This window comes from Pleuronectes platessa, chromosome 14, assembly GCF_947347685.1.
Source record: "Pleuronectes platessa chromosome 14, fPlePla1.1, whole genome shotgun sequence".
Classification (NCBI taxonomy): domain Eukaryota; kingdom Metazoa; phylum Chordata; class Actinopteri; order Pleuronectiformes; family Pleuronectidae; genus Pleuronectes; species Pleuronectes platessa.
Window position 1 is genome coordinate 8,579,180 of NC_070639.1, and position 26,278 is coordinate 8,605,457.

Below are 26,278 nucleotides of genomic sequence, written 5' to 3' on the forward strand. Positions count from 1 at the left end.
CTATAGGGACATCAATTCCGGAGAACATCCGCAGAACTGGGTGCAGACTTTCTCCAGAGGTTTTACTGTCACACATGAACAATGCAGCAGGGGAATCTTCGTTTAGAAACGTTCACAACTGAGTGTTTAGCTGAGGGGTGGTGCAGAGGCAGGACGTAACGTAATCCTATTTTTGATCCTGATGTCTTTTTCAGCTTTTTTTCACATTGGTTCCTTCGGATATTTTGTGGACTTTATACTAGGGGGCTGGCTGGACAAAGTCTGGACATCTGCGTTCACACATACATTTCCTTGTGGATTTTAGTGCATGTCTGAAAGCAGCTTATGTATGGATGCAAATTATAACAGAGAATCACATGCGCTATGTTAGCTGTGCACCACCCTGAAAGTCATCTGAACAGAATAAGGACAGAGGGCAAACACAGAGACCTCTTTCATTGGAAACCCGTGTGAAGAGAATATTGTGCGACACCACTCTCTGCCCTGCAGAATGAGTGGATGTCCTCCAAATGCTCCCAGTCCCTGATCTTTATTCAGAGTGCACCTCCTCCCCCCCTCACCTGGGTCCTTGTCTTTTCCTGGGTCATGCACGGCCTGCGGACAACAGAGTGCATCCCGAGAAGGGCTCAGGCCAGACTAATCACAGGCAGATCAGCAGTAGATTAGCTGGCCGGGCCTGACCTCTAGGTTTTTCCGGAATTCAATTATGGCCAGTAATGACTGGGAGTGCTGGAACCCAGAGTTATTTGGAAGACTGTGGAGCTGCAGTGATTGAATTCAAAGTTTGCCAGGGGCAACGGCGGAATGGAATCTGCCGAGCCATCCTTGTCCCCTACCAGAGCACCGAGGGGCTGGAGAGAGGATCATGCCGTGGAGTCACACACTGGGCCTGCACACACATGTACTAACACACACACACTCACACACACACACACACACAGCCGCTGCAAATACACACGTCATTTGCCTGCAGAGACCACTGTATAGTAATAACATTCTCTGTCCTCTGTGGCTGTATGGGGGTATTGAATGGAGAATATTCAGTTCAGTGCAATAAATCTTGATCTGATAAGTAGGATAATGGCCCGGCCTTATCATTTTACTGTATGGAGGTTTTATGTCAGCTTGCAAAGCCATGCATCCCTATCACTTCATCCACCCTCTTAATGCTCAGTGACGGGGTTGATGTTTTGTTTGACTTATCCGTTTTTTCTCCGATGCACAGGAGTGCCGTCCCAAGCAGTGGCGGGCCAGCATCATCCAGAAGAGAGACATTCTGACTTTCCAGGACGTGAAGGAAGACGACATTGGGAATTATACCTGCGAAATCCAGTTTGGTGGTTTTGTGGTCAGGAGGACCACTGAACTCACAGTAACTGGTAAGTTTCCACATGAAAAGAAAAAAAAAAAAATATTAAAACCACATTGGCCCTCGGTTGAGTGCATTTGCTTACAGACAAACAAATGGACAGGGGTGAAAACGTAACTTCCTCTGCGGAGGTAATAAAGTGTGCGTTTGTATGTGTGTATAAAAATTATACTCAATGCACAATAGCAGTTGTATCAATTTAAAACAGAGAAGAATTAGATCACACACACACACACACACACACACACACACACACACACACACACACACACACACACACACCACTGAGCACTGCACCAATGTCCTGCTGCTGAGTTAACTGCTGGGGCAAGAAGAATGCTGTGGCCTGGCATCCGTCCCCTTCTTCTAACTCAGCAATTTCGCGCCAACCAAGCGGTGTTGAAATATTTAAGGCTATAGGCTGAACCCCTTCACACGGAGCGCTGAGGAGCCAGGACCAAGGTCAGGAGATTAACAGCACAGTGACTCTGCCCGCTCGCTGTCTCTGTCTCTTTGCCTCGCCCGGCTGCGAGCTGAGCAATAAATAAATGCATTCATGTGTTCTTTAATAGTGTGAGTGTTCTGCGGGGTCAACTGCTCTATTATGGCTGATGAAAAGGTCAAATACAGTTGTTGTTTTTATCCCCTCTCTCCTTTTCCCTGCTCTGAGGCCAGTTACGATTGTTCCAGCCTCATATTCCAGTGTCCACATCTGCTCGATGATTCCGTTTATACTGTGTCCACTGGGGTCACATTGATAAAGTCTAGAGTTAAAGTCTGAAACTGTGCATGTATTCTGCTCAGTGACACAAATTAACTGTAACATTGTTTGACCTCCAGCTTTGGACAATATTATTGCTACCACCACTACTGAATAAACATTAAGTTTTAATTATTGCTCTTTGGTGCATTCATTGCATCATTTTGATAATGAATCTTTATGAGATGCTAAAATCAAGTTAGGGCCGGCCAATTAGAGCCTTCATATTGGAAATGCTTTACACAGGTTAGCAAAGGTTAAGGTATCTCAGGCCTTTGTTTTGGATAGGACTAAAATGCCATCCTGGAGATTCGGCTTTGAGACTGGCTGGTCCTGTGATTGATGGACAAGAATTTCATCCTCAGCATCAACAAGTGTGAGGCAGGGAGGAAGAAGAGACACTCGATTTTCTTAGATCAATCTTACAGGAAACTGGAAATCCCTTGGTACATGCATGAGCGACATATAACCATGTAGCATTTGAGGGACCACCTGCTGTAGGTTCTTTAAATAAATGTTGGTTCTATGCAGTTTAAAGGGTCAAAAGAAGCACAACTTCCTTTCTCTTATATCTCGTATTTTGGTATATAAGCTGTTATGACATTGATAGAATTCGGGTTGCTCATAGAACTAATAAATTATACTTTTTCAGTCAGACATCTCACGGTTGAAATGTTTATTCCAGCAGCAAAAGTCACTTTGGCCTCAATTTTACTCCCTCAGATATGGTTAGCTAAATATATTGTGTGTGTGTGATGGGGGATTGTGAAGAGTGAGTCTGGAGTAATGTGGCTCTGGAGTTAACTTTCTGTTCTAGTTCTTTGAGCAAAGACAAACCAAATTCGTATTATTGTTATTTAGATTTAAAATTTACTCTGTGTGATTGCACGTTTTTATGTTTTGCAAGTTACCAGGTTGACCATATGGTGTAAGTGTGCTTCTGTCGGCCTGTCAGCATGACCTCAATGTTCTCTAATGATGTTTGTCATAAAACCTTTATTGGGATATAAATATCCACAGTCAACATTAATGATACACAGAGGAGGGAAGAGACGATGGAAAAAATGTATGAAAAGGTACAAAGAGGGAAAAATGCACAGGTCGAGTGCCTTTTTCTTCCTACATGAGACGTCCATGTTGTTTTTATACAGTGTAAGGTATGAATATAGTGAGTGAACAACAAGCGCAGGAACATGGTGTGTCAATGAAAATGGCAAGTTTTAGGGTAAAGTCAACCATGTGAGTACGAGTGAGGCAGTGAGCAAGAAGAAAAGAAATAAGGTATTTTCTAATTTTGATTTTATTCCACCTTTTGTTCTGTAATCTTATCATATAACTAGAACTATAGTTTTGTCTTAGGCCCTTGCACCTGCATACCACTCTGCATGTCCACGCCCACAGAGAAACACCCACACAATCTCTGAGGTAGCTCAATGCTTGTTCCTCATAATGAAATGTCTACAAGTCGTCAAAATGAGGGAAGCAATTTTATGTGACACGCAGGCTCTAAAGCTTTATTGCCGAAGGTTGATGTTGAGATCCGACAATTGTTTCCCCTCCTGAAGTAGGTAAAATAATTTACATGAGCCACATTTCCGAAAGCGAACACGACGCTCGATGTCGCCTTGTAAACGGCTGCATGGGACTAACCCAGTGTCTCATAGTAATTTTAAAAACCGCCAGCGACTCAGTCTCCAATAGTCCGTCAGATATGCTGCATCTGCTATAAAATTACGGCTCGCTCTATTACCAAAGCATTTTGCCATATTAACATACCAGTGGGAGTCCTCCTTTTTAGCACTGTAGTATCCTGCTGATCACCATAGGCTCATTTCCTTTAATAAACCTACGCCATCATCCCCTCAAGTGGGTGTGAAATTATCCACATTTTATCACATCCTGTTAAAAGCGACATTGCCTGGATGGTAAGCATAAGAGGCCGAGCTACGTTTGAGATCCGAGGGCAAACGCTGGAGTTTATTTGATAGGCCACGAGGATGAAGGAGGTCATTACGTTTAACTAATCTTAAATAAAGCACAATAGAAATTGGTTTTTGCTCTGACCCTGGGCAAGCTGTGCACGAGTGTGTGTGTGTGTGTGTGTGCCTTCTGTTCGGATCTTCCTGCGCCCCGTAACAGCCTCCATTTAAAGCAGTAAAGGAGCTGCGTTCAGAACTGGGGTCAGTTTTGAAATAGAGGTTAACTATGGGAATAAACACGGACTCATCTCAGATCAGGCTGATGCAGGATCACCTTAATCAAGCGCCGATGCTCCTCAGGTTAATAGAAATGTAAAAGAAACAGCAACCCCCTCGCCTCGTTTTATGTTCCCTCCGGTTTACGTCGGGTCGCATTTAAATGCTCCTGTCTCATCTCCGGCATCTGGAAAGGATGAGGCAGGGCCCGTGCGGCGACGGGGGGTGTGGATGGAGAATAAAAATATCATTATCAACAGATGGAAAGTCTTTGTTTTCTCTTTCCCCTCCATAGACCTTCACCTCCACCTCCCATCTGTAAAGAGAGTGCCTTTTTGTGTACTCTTATAATTGATTCATGGCCGCAGCAGGTTCGCTATTTCCCCATTTACTCTGAGGAACACAGAGCGTGGTCAGATTAATCTACGCTCATGTTTACCCCTTTCTCCTATCACAGACCCCGGGAAGCAATACGTCAGATGAATACCGCAGCCCACCTATGACTAATTCATACATGCATTTAGAGTAAGGGTGGCGTTTGTATTCTTAAAGATATATATGCATTCCTACAAGTGTCTGGCGTGATATATCTGTTTTGTAATAGTACATCTTAATCATTTCTATTGCATTTTTACGGTCCTCCCAGGCCTCATTCCAGCACTGCGATGGTAATGCCTACAATACTGTAACACCAGATAAAAGCCCCGTTCAGCTGATGTATGCAGCTCCCTCCGCGTTCTGTCGGAAAGGAAAATATTACACAGAGCGAGCTGAAAAGGATAAAGAGAACAAGGGAGTGAAAGTGACTGATAACGGCGAACGAGAGGGAGGAAAAGAGATAGAAAGAATGAGGAAGATAGAGCAGTTGCAGCCGCGGTATCTTATCTATATTCTTTGCCAGTGTTTCCCAGCAGAAGCTGTGTGTCCAGGACTATAAACAGACTGTTATCCCAGTGTTTATCACAGTGCACATTACTGTTTGCCTCTGTCGGACTTACTGTAATGGAGTCGTTTGGTTTTGATGGATGCCTCGGGCGTGGGTTTCTATCTGTAGCTCCCATTATACCTCTGTCTGCATGCACCCGTTGTAGAAGCGTCTGTCTGCACATTCGGCATCGCCCCGAAAGCACGGTGATTGAGGTTATGGCCAATGTAAATGTACCGTTTGGCACAGTGAATTGCAGGAGCAGAGGGCAAGAGGAAAATCGAGGGGAGGAGAGGAATCTTCTGCCTGGTGTTACCTCTGGTAGAATGTCCTCGGCGAGCGGGGGCGATGCTCGGCAAGCTGGGTTTATGTGCTCTGGGTAAATAGATACTGTATATGCGTATGTGATACGGCTGAGGGTGTTTCATTTGTTTGCTGGCAGGGAATGTTCCTCTATTCCCTGCTCACCGGATCGAATATTCTCCAGGAGGCACCTGCTTCATCGCGGTAACCTGATTGCCCTTGCCTCTCGTTGGCCAGATCTCACGTTTGAGACAGGATAACATGCATATTGTGCGTGTCTGTGTGTGTGTGTATGTGTGTGGATGTGTAGAGAGGGTGTAGTCTGTGTGTAATGAGGGGCTGAGGTGTGGGGAGGTGATCCAGGACATCGTCTCATCGCAGTAAAAGGTTCCTTACAGTTCTTCTGCTTCGGGGTCACCTTCAGAGGCATGAGCACTTCACAGCCTTATAAAACGTTACTGCCTGTGTGCACATGTGCGAGCAGCACTGTGTGATTTATTCATCTATTTATTAATTTATGATCACGACGATAGCGTGACTTTTATCTGGCCAGCTGGGCATAATCTTATCACAGCGGATGTTGAAGCAGCAGGCGGAGAGACAGTCAGCAGGGACACGGCGCAAGAGGACGGTGGCGTTCGCACCTCCTCCGTCTGTTCCCTCCGACTGTCGGGCTGAAGGTTGATAGATAGATGGAGAGGCAGCGATTAGAGCTGATATTATCCTGGAGAGCAGGGAGAGGAGGAACGAACGGGGCGAGATAAGAAGTGCAGGGTGAGAAAATAAGATGGGTTCGCTCTCGCCTGAAACCTCCTCCACCTCTCGGTGGCTATTCGCCCGAGCCTTTACGTGACTGCATCGCACCTGTGCAGCCTGTTGTGTTTGCGCTAGACACTCACACTCGGCTACACGTCCTCGGAGAGAAGATGATAAAATCACACCGGAGAAAAGTGTTACTCCAACAGTTTACCCTTCCTGACATGTGTGTACAGTATGTGCACCTGTACGCGCGCACACACACACACACACACATGCACATGCACGTCAATCCAACACAGGCGGGCCCGGTGCTCACAGTGTGAAGAGCTCAGCTGACTCATGTCCGTCCAGCGTGTACAATATCTGTCGCGTCGAGGGACACATTTTTGAAGCCTGTAAATTTAATGAGCGGTTGAGTAACTCATGAAACGAGTATTACCACTGTAGGGTGGAGAAGAGCAACTCATTAGTTTAAGGTCAACTATCACTCTCATCATTAACTAATCCCTCTCTTTCTGTGGCGCTCGTCCCCACCCCTGACCTCTCCTCCCCCTTCCTCCTCCCTCTCCCCTCCCCTCCCCTCCCCTCCGACCCCCCGTGTCTCTCAAGTGTTCTCCAACTTCGCTTCATCTCTGTTCACCAGAGTCGAAGCAAGCCAGGGTTCACATTGTTTTAATTCAATTAAAATTGACATCAATCTGCATGTGACGAATGAAATTTACATCCTCCCCAATTAATCTTGCCTGACCTACCCCCCACTGCACACGCACACACGCACACACACACACACACACACACACACACACACACACACACACACACACACACACAGCCTCAGTCCCCAGTTGTTATCATTATCCAGGCATATAAGGCGGGCAGACGTGAAATTAAAATAACGTTTTTTTAATATGGAGCCTTTTTGAAGTGTAGGTCAATAATTAAACAGAGGATGCACATCTGGAAAAGACGCAGGTATTTCAGAGACCAGTGACAAATGCTACACACAAATTTACATTTCACTGTTACATGAGCATTGTAGAGTCGTTACAGCAACTGCTTGAAAGACATCAGTGTTTGTCACAACTTTCCCTAATAAAACAAATTTGAGCATAATCTTTATTGCTTTCCTATGAGTATCGCAGGGGAGCCCGAGACAATCCCAGCTGGCATTGGGTGATGAGGTCAGGTACATCCTGGAGAGGTCCCCGGTGTACCACAGGGCCGACATACAGAGACAAATAACCATTCATTCTCACACATTCACACCTACTGTCAGTTTAGAGTCTCCAATTAACCTAACACCAATCTGCATGTCTTGAAGAGGAAGCTGTAGAAAAACCCACGCAGACACGGGGAGAACATGCAGGATTTGAAACGGGAGCATTATTACTTTGAGGGGACATTGAAAACCACTGCGCCACTGTGCCACCCCAGCTTCATGGTTTAACAGACAGATACGACAGTGGTATCTTACCATCTGACTCTTGACGAGACGGTGAGGAAACATCGTTACCCTAAACATTTAACTTTTCCTTTCAACATTCGGCCCTAGATTTTCGATTATTTTTTTTACATCTTTTCAAAAACCCAGTTGATTTTACAAGAATGCCATCTCCTTCAAACACCCAGAATTTTATCAAAGGATGGACCACTTGGACTTCATTTTGAGTGAGAGTACGCCTGAGATTGAATTTGAACTTGATATTAAATGATGAAAGGAAGTAATTAAATATCCAGTATAGTGGCTTCCCTCGTAATCATCTAATGTTTCTCTATTTTGACTAGAATAGCTCTGTTTTTGTCAAAGCATTCTGCAAAGTTGCCTTGACGGACATTTTCTTAAGGGCTGCCCCTGTAAGCCTGCTGAAACACTGCAGGTGTAAGCCCACCCCTCACTGGTGCAAGTAAATCCAACGCGCTGAAAAGAAAAACAAACACTGTGGCCATGTATTCTCCTGCTGACGGAAATCCGCCATGTTGGGGCATCAATTCGCCTCCAATCCTTTGTCTCTGGAGAGGCCGGATCTCTCTCCCTCTGAGGACAGTATCTAGCTTATTACCTCAACATGCATGTTCGAGCAGCTTCTGTAAACTGCAATTTTGCCTCGATTTTACATCCTGCTCGTTATCTGAAAGATAAGGTCCCTTTGAACTGTTCGCTGGGAGACTGCTACACATGAAGTTCAAGGACTATATGTGAGTTACTCTGCAATGTTGTGCCTTAAAGCAAAGTCAGAGTTGCTCCTACACTCAAATTGTTCCACACTATAGGAGGTGCTCATACAAGCCTGCTGAAACAAGGCAGGAAATCGACACCTTCTTTCTAAGAGTGCAAGTATTTCTTTCCCTCTCTCGCCTTCACTGTGTGCAGCCTATTGCTTTGCCATGCATTTACTAGAGGTGCCTGTAAAGCTGCTTTCAATTGTATCCAGTTCCTTCCTTTATATAATGATGGACGACGTGACAGGCCCCCACAAATCTCCACCTGGTGGCTGGCTGCAGTGTGCGTCATAATTCATGCCTACTCCATGTTAACAAATTGGACCAGGACCAAATCTCAAAAGTAAAATGTGGTTTCTGTGATTTTTATGTATTCTTATCACACTGATGTTCATCCAAGTGTTTTTCTGCTGAGTTTGTATCTAATTAGTTATATGTCGCAATAAAAGCAGGGGGACACATCAGGATTGACGGCTGAGACTAACTCATGATTGGTCGAGTGTGTGCATTGACAGGATCTCGCTAACGCAGCTCCAAGATGGCGACACACTTTTAGGGCTGGTTAGAGAACCCAAGAGCAGAACACAGAGACTGAGACGGGATAGGGCTGGGTGCAGGAGGAAGCCGATCTGAGGGAGGATCCAGAGCAGAGGAGATCAGGAGGGCTTGATGGTGAGGACGAGGCAGAGCTAAGGTCTGGTCCAAGGCGATATAGGAGAGTTCAGGGTGGTGGCTGGACTCCTGCGACGAGGCAGGAGGGAGCAATGGACGGAGGAGGGAGTCGGGCAGAGGAAATGCAGGTACAGAGAAACACACAATACTGGCTGGCAGAACAAGACGCAACAAACACGACTGACTGAACCGAGTCTGTGATCTGAGTGTTGTGGGAGGAACCAGGTATTTGTAGCTGGAGAGGCTGATGGTGATGACTGGCAGCTGGTGGCCTGACTCCTGCACATCTCTCTGCTGTAATCAACACACACACACAGGGAGGGGGATAGAGACACACTGCAGTGAGGCAGAGGTTGAGGCCCTGTCACATTCCTATCTGAGATATTACAGCTTTATTTCTGTGTAGTGGGAGGAAGTGGAGACATGTGGTCCAACTTTACTTACAGTCTGTATGTGACTGTAATACAAAGTCCAGGATAAAGGTACACCAAAGGTTTAAATCCTACATGTGAGTTGCTGTCCTTTTTTTTCCTTGTACCATAATGCGAGGTGAGCAGGTTCCTGTCGCCTCATTTTTAACACAGCAGTAGCTGCAGCCGCGCTAATGACCTCAGTGTGAAGTTTAAATTGAACATCTGGCGGAGATGTTCTCGTGATTGAGCGTGTTACTTACAGTACAACACCTTGTACTCACATTAATGGGTTTGTCTCTCATTCCTGCTCCGTCCCCCCCTTCCCTCTTATGGGCTCACTAATGAAGTTACAGTACAATGTTGGCCATTTTTACACTGATCACGTTATGGCCTTTGTTATTCCGATCTGGCTGCAATCACCCTTCTACTTGCCGGCAATCTAGTTGTAATTGGCCCCTTATGTCCTGACTCACTTCTCCCTTCAGACGATTGCCTTTCCCTCTCCCTTCCTTTCTTCCACTTCTCTCACACCCACCGCCCCCGTCACCCCACCTCCAAAAGGCACCAGCTATTTTCGGGTGTGTTCAGGCGCTGGCTCGACAGAGGAAGTTTGCTCCCAGTTCTGTTATAGCCAGAGCGGTGCCAGCTGCTGTGCGGTTATGAAAAGGTTATACAAAGATATGGAAAGGCTGAAGGTCAATAAGAGGGTACTAACAAACCATCTCATTAAATAAGTGTCCTTAAGAAAAGAATACTAAAAAAAAAAAAAAAAGACCTCCCTCCAATTAAAAGATAAGAAGGTGACCATTAACAACCACAGGGGACGGGGACAGAAAATACAGAGATTGTCACACGTTTGATCTCAGCCACAAAGCAGTAATAGACACGCTCTTCAGCAAACCCTGAAGTGTCCAAATTAATGAAGGGCTACGTGTGTGTGAGCGTCTGTGGCTGTATTTGCATACACTTGTATGCATGTGTGCGCCCACAGAAGGTGAATGCAGCATGTTAGACATGAAGTGTGGAGAACAGGAAATATGGGAATTTTCTCTCAGCGCCTTACAAACCAAAAGTAAACAACATCAAACTTCTCTCATACATCATCCCTCTCTCGCTCCCATTTTTTCCTTCTCTTCCTGTCTCTGTGTTACACCCCAATTCCTTATAATTTTGGAGCTTCATAAGATTGAAGCAACCCTTGCCCTCTCCGCGTCTCTCCGTGCTCTAAATCCTACATGCAGTGGGCAGTCAGTGCCTGTGAGACCAGGCACAAAGAGAACTCCGTTAATACTATCCGCAGAAGAAGATCCTTTGTGCGCATGTGTTCGTGTGTGCACGCATTTGTATTTGGTCTGTCCTGCCCACTCACCTCAGCAGCACTGAATAATATCCAGTCTGCATGTCCCTCTACATCATAGTTATTTTGGGCCCAGCAGCGTTGCCTCCGAGAATGTCAGTCATGTCAAAATAAGGGGGATTTTTTTTCAGTTCCTTCCAGTGAGTCCGTGACTTAACACCTTAACTGTCATTACCATTTTGTGTTGCCATCACTTTCTCTGGTTCACAATGGAAATGATGTCTTTACAGCAGCATTGCAGCTTCTCCTGCCCTGTCTCTCGCTCTCCTCCTCTGGCAGCCATGCATAGTTAGAGAGGCTGTCCGGGAAGTCAGTGTCAGCATCTACAGTGTGTGTGTGTGTTTGTGTGTGTGTGTGTGTGTGTGTGTGTGTGTGTGTGTGTGCATACTTGTTTTAGTGCATGGTTGTGTACATCACTGCAGCTGCCCATCTGTATGTTCATGCGTGTTTGTGTGTGTGTGTGTGTGCATGCTCTGTGTACACATCCATGCGTGCCTGCCCAGCTGTGATAAGTGCAAATCAATGGTTGAGTTTCTCTTCCACCTGTTCCTCCCTGAAGCCAGTCGCAGACACACAGGTTTAAAGTCCCATCTCTTCTCTTAGCCACAGAATAGATGGTTTCTCTAAAATCAAGTCGTCGACCGAAACACCAGATGAGATGATGGTTAATAGGCTGCAGCACCAATTTGAGCAGTTTTCTTTGCCTTAGCAGTGATCAGGTCACACAAACCCCTCTAATGTGAAGGCTGGGGGTGCTTTTCTTTAAGCCTAGAGTGTAATGTCAGATGGTAGTGGTGGTGATGCTAAAATGGCTGAAAAGCCAGAGAGAAAACCTGGACATTTCTTGTGGTTTCTTTCTGTGTTGTATCAGTTATCCACTCTGCAATGGTTCTTCTAGACAAAGTGACACTTTGGAACGGTTTTACTTTTCAAAAGACTGTTAAAGCAGCTTAGCCGTGTCAACAAGGCCTCTCCACGCAAATTGTCTTTCTGGATGCGGTTCGCCTCATTAGCTATTTTGCCTGCTCAACACAAATCTTGCCTGTGTAACCTGTGAAAGTGGTCTTGTGAAATTTCCTTGATCGGCAACCAAACCACAAGGATGCTAACTCTCTCCATGTATGTCTTGGCCACTCATCCGGCTGCAGGTTTCCAGCTGTAAGGATGCAGGAGATTGTCTTTTTTTCATAATTGCGACCAAATCCTCACAAACACTTATCCTTGACTTTTTCTTTCACCCAAAAAAAAATCATCTTCACCCTGACTGTGAAAACATAATTGCCAATTTTCTGTATTTCTAAGTTGTACAACCTGCAAAAAACACCGGTGGCTGTCAGAATACATAGGCTGTTAGTGTTGGAAGATCATTCTGATAAATGTCTCGGATTGCTGCATTCACTTGGCTGAAACCACACACTCAGTCAGATGCTCAACAGTAGGACATATGTTTTGTAATACAAAATATGTCTCTTCTCCTCCTCCTCTCTTCCCTGTGCCGCCCTTTAGATTTGTCTCCTTCCTTCTCGCCTGTCACCACTCCTCTCTCCTAACTTCTTTTGTTGTCGCTCAAAAAGATAGGAGGTAGAGACAGGTAATTACTGTGGGCGAGGGCCGTTTCCCTGTCCTCTCATTTTCTTTATATTCTCTCCCACAAACCCCATTACCTTGCTCTCTCTCTCTCCATATTGCTCTCTCTCGCGCTGTCTCTGTGGTTATTTTTAAATGCCCTCTAATTACCCACTTTAGAGCGACAAGTGAAACTAGCGGAGACTAAATCTATAGGAATACTGTATTATACAGATGTATTTATTTGGTTGATAATGTATTTCCCTTCTCTGTCCGCATGGTTTTGAATCCCAGTGTGGCGCAGTGTGAGGGTTGGGTCCTTTCCTGCAGTTGTTGTTTAGCGGTGCAGTGGAGCAGGCTTTATGCTGATTAACTGCATCACATCTGATGGATTCCCAGCGACCTCTCCACCCCACAATATAGCTCTGGGAGCCTTTCATGGGAAAAAGGCTTCCCTTTTTAATTAGACAAGAATAGGAAATCTATTAGTGAATGCAGAGAAGGCTCAGCGCCGAATTGGGGATTGCTGAATGCTGCTCGTGTTGAACTAACTACGGTCATCTCCCCTGCCATTCCTGCAGGAGACAAGGGGCTGTCTGTATCTCACATCTATCAGAGGAAAAAAAAACATATCACAGAGATAAATGCTCCCATATCAGTATCAATAGGCCTTTTTCACAGCGGACATTTTGACTTGTTATGGCAAGAAAAGCCCAGGAATTACCAGTAACATTTACAATGGCTCGGTTCTATTCATGTGTCCCAGTCATCCATGAAGGTGTGACAGTGATCTAACATGAACAACGGTGAACAACAGGACCCTGAAAATAAATGGAACACAGCCCTCGCTGTGACATGTCAAATGTCTGAAGGCCTTTGGTGATCCTGCGCCTCATTTGAAAAAAACTGTATTTTTTACTCTACCTAGTTTTGTTTAATTTTTACACGCTAAATGTTGGCCTCACTTGATTTTACTACAAAGCCATGAAAGAGTCCTGGATCAGTGCTTCTTCCGGCTAAGATTATGCTTACACAGAGAGAAGAGAAGATGCTTTCTTGAAATGACAGGGCTAGAAATAGTCTATAGTTTTTCTAATCCTTAATAAATCTGATTAAAATACCAACTAACTAACAGTGTATTTATCTTCATGATAACAATAATAAGTGGTGCCCGTCTTCTATTGACATCCTTTGCTGTCAATCTATTACAAACCATGAATTGGCTACATCGTTCCCATGGGTCAAATTAACATGGGCAGTGTAGTTTATCAGCTAAACACAACCTACCACATCCCGTATTGAAAATCCTCACTGCTGCACCAAATGGGTATCGACCCTCAGCTGGAAATAAAGAACAATTACGGCTGAGTAAAGGCTCATTTATGCTGCCGTTACTAGAGATACGTCTGTTTCAAACAATGTGTCCCTCACGACCCTCATACTTCCATGCTTAGTTGATGTCTGCGTTTCTGAAAAAAGAAACGCACACTTTGTGGACGAGGTTGTTAATATGTAAAGAAAGAGGCAAAAGCATCAGGTTGTCCCTGTGCCAGGCCGAATCATACAGATGTATTCTTAACAACGCACAGATTCTCACCTCAAAAAGTTCTACCACTGTTGAAATGTCTGGAGGTATTGCTCCGTTTTGTCTGTGTTGTCAGTATCCGTTCTGAAAACGTGCACCGAATGGACGCAGAGTACAGATGGAAGGCTCTGTCCATTTTCATATACGTACAGTGCCTTGCATAAGTATTCACCCCCCTTGGACATTTTCCCATTATGTACTGTTACTAACTGGAATTCAAATAGACCTAAATAAACTTTTTCCCGTTTGATCAACAAAACATGCATAGTACTTTGGAGGTGCAAAATAAATTTTATTGTGACACAAACAATAATGAGAACAAAAAAGTTGACATCTGTTGGGTGCATAAGTATTCACCCCCCTGTGTCACTACTTGGTAGAACCCCCTTTCGCTGCAATTACAGCTGCAAGTCTTTTGGGGTATGTCTCTACCAGCTTTGCACATCTAGAGATGGAAAGGTTTGTCCATTCTTCTTGGCAAAAAAGATGAAGCTCAGTCAGATTGGATGGAGACTGTCTGTGAACCGCAATCTTCAAGTCTTGCCATAGATTCTCTATTGGATTGAGGTCTGGGCTTTGACTGGGCCATTTTAAGACATTAACATTCTTTAATCCAAACCATTCCTTTGTAGCTCTGGCTGCATGTTTAGGGTCATTGTCCTGCTGGAAGATGAACCTCCGCCCCAGTCTCAAGTCTTTTGCAGACTGCATCAGATTTTCTTCAAGGATTTCCCTGTATTTGGCTCCATCCATCTTTCCCTCTATTCTGACCAGTTTCCCTGTACCTGCTGAAGAGAAGCATCCCCACAGCATGATGCTACCACCACCATGTTTCACTGTTGGGATGGTGTGCTCAGGGTGATGGGCAGTGTTGGGTTTTTACCACACATAGCGTTTTGCATTGAGGCCAAAAAGTTCAATTTTGGTCTCATCTGACCAGAGCACCTTCTTCCACATGTTTGCTGTGTCTCCCACATGGCTTCTGGCAAACTCCAAACGGGATTTTTTATGGATCCCTTTCAACAATGGCTTTCTTCTTGCCACTCTTCCATAAAGGCCAGATTTGTGGAGTAGACGACTAATAGTTGTCCTGTGGACAGATTCTCCCACCTCAGCTGTGGATCTCTGCAACTCCTCCAGAGTAACCATGGGCCTCCTGGTTGCTTCTCTGATTAATTTTCTCCTTGTCCGACTCTTCAGTTTGGGTGGACGGCCTCCTCTTGGTAGGTTTGCGGTTGTGCCATATTCTTTCCATTTTCTTATGATGGATTTTATGGTGCTCAGAGAGATGTTCAAAGCTCTGGATATTTTTTTATAACCTAACCCTGCTTCATATTTCTCCACAACTTTATCCCTGACCTGTTTGGTGAGCTCCTTGGTCTTCATGATGCTGTTTGTTCAGTAATGATCTCCAACAAACTCTGAGTCCGTCACAGAACAGGTGTATTTATACTGAGATTAAATTGCAGACAGGTGGACCCTATTTACTAATTATGTGACTTGCAAATGTGACTTGTGAATGCAATTGGTCGCACCAGATCTTTGTTAGGGGTTTCACAGTAAAGGGGGTGAATACATATGCACTCAACACTTTTCAGATTTTTATTTGTAAATAATTGTGAAATCCATGTAATATTTCCCCCCACTTCCAAATGATGCACTATTTTGTGTTGGTCCATTACATAAACTCTCGATGAAATAAATTTTAATCTGTGGTTATACCATGACAAGATGTAGAAAAGTCCAAAGGGGGTGAATACTTATGCAAGGCACTGTATGTACCACTGAGCATAAATGACCCTTAACAGTGCATAGTGTTTTTATTTGTAAAGGAAAAATGTGTTTCCCAGTTTTGAAGTATCGTATGTTCTATGCAGCCCAGAGGTCGATGTTGTTGTAGAAGTTGTTGATGATGAAGGAAGGACTCCAAGGACCTAATTCTTTCAGTGTAACAAAGTTTATTACAAGAAATTACAGGTAGGGACGGGCATCTAGATACCCGGAGACATCACACAGCCAACTGGTGAAAATGGGGGTATTACACACATTGATATAGGGACGTTGGTTACTCCCATGATTTACTAAATAAGGGCACGTTTTTGTGTCCGAAGATAAAAACACATTGGTCAAAAACATTCCCTCTGCATCCATCCACCAGCTGGACAGAAACAACTCCCTAAGTCAAAGGTCATTCCTGAAAGGTAGAACACCAAACAAGGCAAGCATCTTGAGGACTCTCTGTCTGAGAGTCCAACAGGCAGGGATCATAAACATAAGCCTGTCATTGTGTTTTTAGCACATACCAACATGATCCACTCTAACGAATATACACGACAGAAGACTTGTATTATCGAACAGGAACAGGAAGACGTGCATGTTGTATGAGGCTCTATGATAAATAAATGAAAGAGGGCGGTCTTCTTGATAATAAGTTTTATCTATGCTGCGGAACATAGCAGGAGAAGAAGAGAGCATCTGTGCCACGGCACTCTCGCCGGTCCAACCGTTCACTGCCTGCGAACACACAGCCCAGCTTCAGTCTCTAAAACTTGACTGTAAAATAAATGTAAAATTTTTAATGCAGGGGCTGAACTTTCACTGGGTAATGTTTGTTGAATGATTAATTCAACGAGGCTTGCTTGTAGAGATGGATATCTGTGGTTCGTGTGAGGATGGCCTTGTTTATGTAAGGTGCCGACTTTTCATCGTTTGTCCTGACTTGACTGAATGCTTCTTAATTTAAGTTGTCTTTGTCTTATTTAATTTTTCTTTCTGCACTGTGACTCGTTCAAGCAGCAGATGCAGACTGTGAGACACAGAGACACATACTGTCTCCCTAAATGCTTTGCTTTGCGATTCTGCACACTCCTCCAAGCGCCTTCATCTCGTGGCATCTGGGGCGTCTCACTGGGATAGCATGTTACATAATTAGCACCAAATTAACACTCAATTAGGCAACTCGTGTAGAGCGGGTGGGGACACCTATCTTCAGAGGCTTTAGAAATCACATTAGAGCCTCATCCACAACCCTGGTCTACTGAGAACATACTGTAAGTCTCTTTCATATAGACTCTCACACCTTTGTCGATAATGTTGAGTATCTACAATATCTTAAAGCAGCTCAAACTAAATGTGAGCTTGGCTTAAATGTTCGGCAACCCCCGATAGAAATAGAGACGGATAAGGGTTGATGTGATCTTTGTCTGTCATTTCAGCCCCGAAAAAAGCATTGGTTAATAAATCAAGCTCCTATCTGTGCAGCTTATTATTCTTATCTTGGGGAAAATAAGTAGTTTTGAGAAAGTTCGACTTGAAAGTTGAAACTTTATCTGCAATGGGGTCAAATTCTAAATTCCTTATGTGTTGTGGGTTTCTGTTCAAACACAAAGAACAAACTCATCTGGCATGTTTCCTTGTCTGGAAACGACTTCAATCATGAGCACAGCGACCTCTGATACCACTTTTTCCTTTTAAGTATTTAGGTTTGGTTGGCAGTTCAATATCTCATGCTGTAGAAAACACAAAAGATATCAAACAGACACAAGTAACATCCAATCAACATGACTTGAAATTTATTTTTGTCCTGATTTATTCCCGTATGCCTTTTATCAAATCTTCACAGAGTTTGAAAACATGGGAGACCACATGCTAGTCCTAAAGGAATGCCTCCGTCATCAGCTGCTTGCTGTTGATTGTTATGTTTTACATTTTGCCACAACTCCTCAAGTTTCTCCTCTTTTTATCATCTTCCTGGCACGGGAGACAAAAGTCTTCTTCAAGCCGTAGGCAGCCACGTTTCGCCTCTTAACTCATGTGACATCTGGTTGATGACTGCTCACTCATCCAATCGCTGTTCCTTTCAGTCTACACGCATTTCTGAATTTCTTATTTATATAGCAACGATTCAGCCAGCGACATAAAGAGTTTGTCTGTAAACCCTCACACTGCAGGATGATATAATAGTCCTGTCAGATCAGGCTCAAATCTGCTGAATCTGACCTGAAATCTGGCCGATTATCATCTAGTGTGCAGCATCTGCAGCAGCCGAGTAGAGACAAGCCACCAATACACCCAAAGCTCATGGAAGCAATGCTTTTTCACAACATTTCACACAGAAGCATTTACAATTACCTGCTTATATATTGAAAACATTGATAAACTCTTTGCTCCTCTCTGTAAACATTTGCTCTCTGCTGTAATGCCCGATTCTCTTCCTCGCTTCTCTAACTTTCTCCGCTCTGTCCTCGTCCGTCTCTTTTTTATTTATTCTTTGCACGCATGCTTAACCGTGTTCATACCTCTGTCCAGGGTGAGGCTCTTTATTTCATTAACAGCCGCTTGCACGCCAAAATTCATTATGCCAACCGTCTGTTCTCGAGCAGCCAAACATGCCAGCTAACGGGCGGAACAAATTTTCTTTCTTCCCCCCTTCTTTTCAACCCATCCTCCCTCGCTCTCCACCCCCTCTCCGGCTAATAAGTATGTTTAGGATGTGATTCACCTGCATCAAAGGCGGCCTGTGAAGAGGCCCACTTTGTATCCCTGGTCCGTGATTAGTCATTACTGTCAAACCCTCAGTGTCTCCCCCTGCTGTGACGCTTTGAAGGCCACAGGTGGCTGCATTCCAAATGCAAATAACGCATATCTACATCTTTACATCCTTTCTGGTCTCCTCGCTCTTACAGAGTGCAAAAGTAAACTGCTGATTGTGCTTCCTCCCCGAGACCTGACTGCACAGAGTGGCTGCCTGTTTTATTCCCTTTTACCCGAGCTGGACAATTTGTTTTCTGTGACCTCCCATTTCACACAGGGCTTTGTGTGAATTATGATTGCGTAGAAGGATGTTAAGATGGCTGTTACCAGTGGCACAAAGACGTGGCTGCCAGGTGCTCCTCTCCTCCTCCTCCTCCTCTCTTCTTCCTCTCCCCATTCTCTCCTCTTCCTCTCTCTCCTCATCCTTTCCTCTCCCATCCTAATTCTCTGCTCCTCTCCTCTGCCTTTTCCTCTTCTCTAAATCCTCCTCATCCTTGTCTCCTTACTTCCTCTCCTCTCTTCCCCTTTCCTCTCATCGTCTCTTGCTGTTCCTCCCCTCCATTCCCTCCTACCATCCCCTCGTCTTCCTCATCATCACCTCTCCTGTTTCCTTCTTCTCTTATTCCTCTTCCTTGACTCACCAACTATTCATATACTCTTCCATTTCTCTTCCTCTCCTATCTTCTACCCTTGTGATCTCCTCCTCTTTCTCTTCATCTCCTCTTCTCTCCTTCTTCCTCTTAACCTTCCTCCTCCCCCTCTCTTCATCCTTGCCTCTTCTCTTCCTTTCCCTCCTCCTCTCTTCATCCTTTCTTCTACCCGCCCTTGCCTACCTCTCCTCTTTCTCTCCTTTCGTCTCCTTTTTCCACATCCTCTCCTCTCATATGGAAATCCATATCCATATGTGTTTAGGGCCTCTTCACTAGATTAGTAGCTAAACTCAAACTTGATTAAGATTTTTAAATATTTCTATTTACAGTAGCCACATGCTCATGTTTAAACCAGAAGAGTTTTCCTTAGTGATGTTATAATATCAATTTTGAATCTAAATAAAAAAAAAAGTGTATTTTGCTTCCTGTGAATCACAAGTGAATATCCACCTCCATGGAGACTGCCCACCACACTCTACATTTGCCAATGCCATCATCCCTGTTGCCATGGAAATTGATGGGCTGGCACACTGAGTTCAGCCATGTTGTGACAAGTTATTCCAGGTGAAATAAAAAGGGGCTTTGTCTTGAAACAAAGCAGCGTCTTAGGAGGGCTTTCCAGCCCGCCGGGACTTTCCTTATTTATGAGATGCCAGCGAACAGGCCACCATGGAATAAAACAGCCAAACATGACTACCACTCAGACCTTAGGTCTCCAGTGCTTTTTCTTGCTGATGAATGGGTTTGAGCGGAGCACTATAAATCTCTTAGTCCGCTTATTTGTTTTTTATCATGGACGATATCCCAGTCAGCTCCATTGACTGAATGTAACATCAGAGGAATGACTTGCACAGTCACTGTATTATTGGGGTTTTCATACGAGCACTGATAGGACCAAAACATTTGTTACCAAGGGGACACATACTACTTGGCCAGATGAATAGCTCTGTATACTTGCATGGACTTTCCTTTGCTCACATCTCATCCTTTTTCCTCTCTTTATTTGTCATTTTACTTGACATCCGTCCTTGTACTATACCTTTTCCGATATTACACATTTGGCTCTTTCACTGCCTTTGCCATTTTGTGTGTAGTGCATGCAGCAGCACTGGTCAGGAAGTGGTGTGGTAGTGTGGGTGTATGTGTGCCTGTGTGTATTTGTGTGGGTTTCCGTAAGGCTTGTAATTGCTGGTTGATATGTGGTCAGAGAGGGTCAGACATCCTGCAGGGAATATGTCAGGCTTTTAAAAGCAGAGGAAGAGAGCCCAGAGCCTGCACCCGTTTAACCTCGATCAACCCCCACCCCACACCCCCGGAGGTCAAAGCACTCAATCAGCTACTTTTATTATCTTATGATTCAATGTAAAACATTGACAAGAAGGGTTACTGCTGGTCGTCTCTGGAGCATGTATACCCTTGTTTTTCTTGGACGCATGTGGACTCATTCATGTGGAGGCCTACATTTGCGTATAGCTGTTACAGTGGCTGAAATGTCAAGTGGAGCAGGACTTGTAATTTGGAAGCTGTAGGCCTGAATACCACAAATAACAATCCAGTATTTAACGTGAATACAGCATTTCCCGGAGTAAATACTTCCAGGAAGCCATTTTAGTCCACACTGGAGATCACCATATGCACTGAAAGAAAGAGACATTCTCCAAACTTCATTACCGCTAATGCATCGCTGTTGTAGCCAAATACTAAAGCCTGACCTTGAGGTGCTGCTATTACAGTATTTAACTGGATCCACTATTCAGCTTCTGTTTCCTGCTTCCAATCACTTTCAGACTGTTAAAATGGCAGCTTTTGCTGGTACGCACACATCTGAACATGAAGGTGTATACTTGCAGCCTAACAAGTGACCTAATCCAAAGCAGTAAAACCATGGAGTGTCGACAATTACCCTAAAAGTGCAACAAATTAAAGGCCAAGAACCACGATCCTGTACCTGACTCCTCTGACAAAGCGACTGGCTGCATGTGACAGATGTTCTTTCCCTTCCACTGCACACAGCAATAACCTCAGGTCAGCACGAGAACGATAATCATCATTTTCCATAGAACCACTCAGGCACACTAAAATCAGTTTGACCAGCTTTAATCAAATTACTTTTTTATGGTTTGAAATGGGTTTGTTTTTTTCCATCTCAAAGATATTGTACATTTAAGAGGAACTGTTGTTTTTTAAAGATAAGATATTGCCACACTTAAAGGAAATGTAAGCATTTAATATCCACTACTTTTCTGCCTCACCTCAATTTGACCAGAAAAGGAACCTTTTGAAAACACATAACAAATATTTCAGACGTGCACTGTACTCCAGATGATCTCTTGTAATTACCGTAGGGGCTATTAGCGAGAAGGCAAATGTCGGAATTTGTTTTTCCTGCCAGCCCATGAGTAAAAACTCAGGTTAATTTCTGAGTGCAGCCCATTTGAGAATACAACAGGAGGATGTCCAATATGCTAATACAATTATCTTAGGAGGAGAAAGAGTTGCCATTCAAGTAGATGACGATTTCAACTTGGAAAAAACAACGGGATGCAGGAGTTTCGGGCCATAAAGGTGAGCGCCAGTGGCGATGTACTGTTCAAAAAAAGATATGTCCCACCTGCCACCCTTCAGCTGATCACTACGGACAACTTCCTGTGTTTCTGAACTCATTTGACTCGGCAACATCCTGCTGCATTCCTCACATTTGAAAAGCAATCTCCGTAAGATGTCCGTACGCAATCGTGTGGACATACTCCGAAGTTGATGTCTGAAAAAGGATTGAATGAGTCGGGCTGCGGTGGAACAAAGTGATGGATCAGTCCAGGGGATCAGGAGTCTAGTCGTGACAGTAGAAGCTCTTTTACACTTTTTTTGAAACTACTGGAAGCAGTAAATGTTGTTCCAGTGCCAACAAAAAGCTCCATCACACCCCACTGTGTGGTGTTTATCCAGCCACGTGCCTCATAACAATGCCATCACTGATTGAGATTAATTAAAAGATAATAGATTCTACATGCCTCTGGTGTTTGCGATTTACCGGGGGATTTCCTTCTGAACATTTTGGCAGATTTTTTGGCAACTGCAGTTAAGAAGTTCATCATCGAAATTACATTTTGACCTCCCTCGGTGCATGTCTGTAAAGAACCGGTGCATCTGACACGTGTCACGGGATTGCGGTGATGGAGGCCTTGCCGTTCACTCGAGGATCAGCGGAGTCTAATGGCTGCTCATCAATTCCTCCCGTCCGGGGAAGTGTGTGTCATGACTCCTATAACTACTTCTGACAAGAGTGATGAAGCACTTGTTAAAGTTGTAAGCTTCCGCTGGAGTTAGAAACCACGAGATATAAATCTGTGTAGAGGAAAATGGACAGAGACACCGAGCGAGGGCCAAACAGAGGATGACATGAGTGAAAAGGCGAGACAAAATGCGCCTATGGTTGAGACATGACAGATCGAAGAGAGCGAAGGAGGAGGGAGGGAGAGAGGGAGACAGAGAGAGAAGGGGGAGTGAGAGAAGCTAATGATCTCCATCTGTCTTAGGAGGCTGGGAGAGAAGAGCATCGTTAGGCTTTTGGAATAAGGGGAAGCCAACAAACACATGATTTGCAGATCTCACTCTGGCACCGTCTTATGTGACTGGCTTCATTTGAGTCATCTGGTAAATCGTAGCTTAGAGCCAGTTTAGACCATCAGTGGTGTCATGATCGCTGGTCTCCAGTAAGAGTGCTTGTGTAACAGTGTGTTGGTTTCACCGTGTCTATGCCATGTGTCTATTTTAGGCCTTCGTATGTTTGTGTGTGCAAAATGTGTTTCTGTTTTAATGTAGGATTGTGTATTTATTGATTGTCCCTGTGTCTTGTGATTATGATAGCCATCAGACTGACTCTCTATTTAGAATTTGGCAAAGGCTCGACACACATGATGGGGGACAGTGTGTGTGTTTTTTTTTTGGCTCAAATTATAATTTTTTTAGATATTGGAGGGTGTTAATCTCAAATATGTTTTTAATTGTCAAAAACAAATGATGGTGTTTCTCTATGACCTGTGAAGATTCTCAGTCATCCAGGTCAAGGCCTCTTCAGGAGTTGTACATGTGAACATAGACAACTGGACTTTCTCGTGTTTCTTGTAGATGTCGTCACTCTCATCCCAGTAGCAGCTTTATTTTTAACTGAATAATAGGAAGTGTCAGGTATTCAAACCACTGTAGGTTTTTTAATGTGAATGTAAATGTTGAGAGTTGTTATCTTACACACGCTGGTCGCTGGTGCATTCACAATAGGAGACATGGGATGACAACATTTACCTCAAGAGGACGATAGCGGACCCAAGAGTCTGGCGTATGCGGACACTTTGAATTCGCCTACAGACCACCTCCTTTGTTGAATGTGGGTTCTCTCTAGGTGGACAGATATAGCCTTTGTCACTCCTCTGTCTTCTCGGGCCAAAAAATGCACAATCCTCATGTGAGCTCCATTTGTCTTTGAGGTGTAAGTGAGCAGATTGAGATTTTCTCATCGGATGTCTCCATCGACAGGAAGCCATCGCTTGTTCGTGCCTTCAGAAATAAAGCAGTTTTATTGGATGACTATTGAAAATATAGCTCAGCTTTGGTGAACCATGTGAAGACGGGTTACATTTTGTGTTTTGGGTTAAAATAACGTATTTGCTGAGGGAACAGAAGCTTTGTTTTCTTCTGTATTAAAGTTTGATGTGTTGTTGACCCGTGAATTAAACCGACTCTCTTGCTTGCTCAGTTATATCACCTGACTTCTTGCTTCGTTTCCATTCGGCAACTTTAAGTCTTTGTCACTTGAAAATAAACATATGTAGTTTTGAGGCACTCACTGAAAACAGTTATGCTTTAACCAGCACCTCTCAGTGCGTAGGAGTGACTGTTTGAAACAGTCTCTGCAGTCGAATGGACGACAGAAAGGAGACAAATATCTTATGTAAGAAACCCTATAAAGAAATTCCATCAACAGTGTTCTTTTACTTGTTTGGCTTAGTTTCAAACGCAGTATCTCTGGATGTTTCTCGGATTGGAGGTGTACTGCTCCAGCTTTGTGCTGATAGACATAACAAAAAGAAACTGGCAGCGGGCGAGTTGTCTCACTGCTCTTCCTCGCTGCCGCTCAGCCTCCCCTCCCCTTAGTGAAAGGTGCCTGATGTCAACATGTCCTCATCAGCTTATTCTCCCATCACCACCTGTGTTATCTGAGCAAAAATCCATTTTCTGCCCTATCGAAAAAAGAACCGACATGGTGCCAATTAACAGTTAAGCCGCTCTTAGGGAGATGTGAAAATCATTTGGTGGGCTGTGAGAATCCACTCTGCTGACAAACAGCTCTGCCTGGTTATTTAATGACACATTCTCCGTGTTCTCTTGTTTGTGTTTTTATCTGTAAAGTGTTTAAATGATGAGTCCAAAATGTGGAATTTCTCCAGAAAAACACAAAGTTTATTTAGATCCTGCTCAGACCTTCCAGAGACAACAAATACAGACAGTAGAGGAAATACTATAGGACACCGTATTAAATGTGATTGGAAACCTGTGACACAGCTTATATGATCCGACACTCAAATGTATTCTATTGAGAAATATTAAAGGAAGATAATAAGCCATGTTTATGTTATTATTGATGAGGTGATGAGCTTTCATTTATTTGATCTTTTATAACCAGAAAAAGGTGTCATTGATATCAAAATCGCTTTTTAAATTACACCTGGCTAAGCAGGTCGCGCTAAAATATTGAAACATTAGTAAACAACCATAGACTTTATGTTAAGATGAATGACGTGACAGCTTGCCAAAAGTGAAGCTAAAGCATCTTGATCGCCTCCTGGTGGCTGGCTGTAGTATCGTTCATGAATCTTACCTCCTCCATGTTAGATGTTGGGACATGGACCAAACTAAAATGTAAAAGTACAACATCATGATTGACAGCTGAGAAAGGGCCTCGCTACTTCAGCTCCATCCTTGAGGTGTTTGCCTCCAATGTATCTTAGCTTTATTTCTGGATCGTGGGAGGAAGTGGAGACACATTGTCCATCTTTATATACAGTCTATGTAACAGACTATAGTTCACCATCTCCAGATAAAATGTTATAAGGGTACCATGTATGAGTTAAACAAAACTTCAGCTTATCATTTGTATCCAATTCAAAGAATAAAAATAGTTATGTATTGCAGTATCAGTTGTATCTTTATGTACTCCTTCAGATTCTTTATTTTTAACCAAGGACATTGACGTATTATCTCCCTGAGTGAACATTACATTTCTGCTTTTTATAATAGATATTTGACAAATGGTTGTTGTGCAATTCAGAGCCAATACATATAATAATGACATATCAAACTTAGATCCCCATGTTTTCAGTCATCTACTTACAGAACATGTGTTTTCTTCGATAAACACTCAATTATCTCATATTCATATCCTGCAGAGTGCAGAGGAATTATTGTATCGACACATATTTTCTTTGTTCTCCGTGTAACTGTGTCCGTTAATCACGCTGCACAGAGCTAAGGATAAATAGTGGATTCTGGGAACTGCGATGTTGCTGTGGAGATGGGTCAAAGGGAGCTGCTGAAGCAGATGGTGGTGAGGTGACCCTGCAGGCTGCCTATCTGCTCCTCAGTTACTCCATGTAAACCTCAGCCCGGTGTGTGTCACCCCAGGTATTCTGCTCTTCTCCAACGGTGTGTTTGCACACCTGGATGGACCCCAGGCTGGTATACAGCGAGGCAAATAAAGCAGACACGCATACACACAACCTTCCAGTTGGATTATACGCTGTGCATGCTGATTGTAATGTGCCAGGCCTGTGTTAATCCTGTCCCTTGGGTGTGCATCCACCTGCTTTGGCTCCCCCCTGCAGTTGACTGGGTTAGCCTGGTCCTGCTGCTCTGACGGAGGAACAGAATGGACACCGAGCCACGAGGGCTTCCCTCAGAATTGCCCACAGAGATTG

The 26,278-nt window shown here is 44.0% G+C and overlaps 1 protein-coding gene across 1 annotated transcript in view; it reads left to right on the forward strand.

Annotated features, from left to right (window-relative positions):
* il1rapl1a (interleukin 1 receptor accessory protein-like 1a) overlaps positions 1–26,278 on the forward strand; it is a 140,333-nt gene that overhangs the window by 55,248 nt on the left and 58,807 nt on the right. Inside the window, exon 4 of the mRNA XM_053439044.1 lies at positions 1,226–1,379. Coding sequence (XP_053295019.1) covers positions 1,226–1,379 — 154 coding nt within the window. The remainder of the gene's footprint in view (positions 1–1,225; positions 1,380–26,278) is intronic.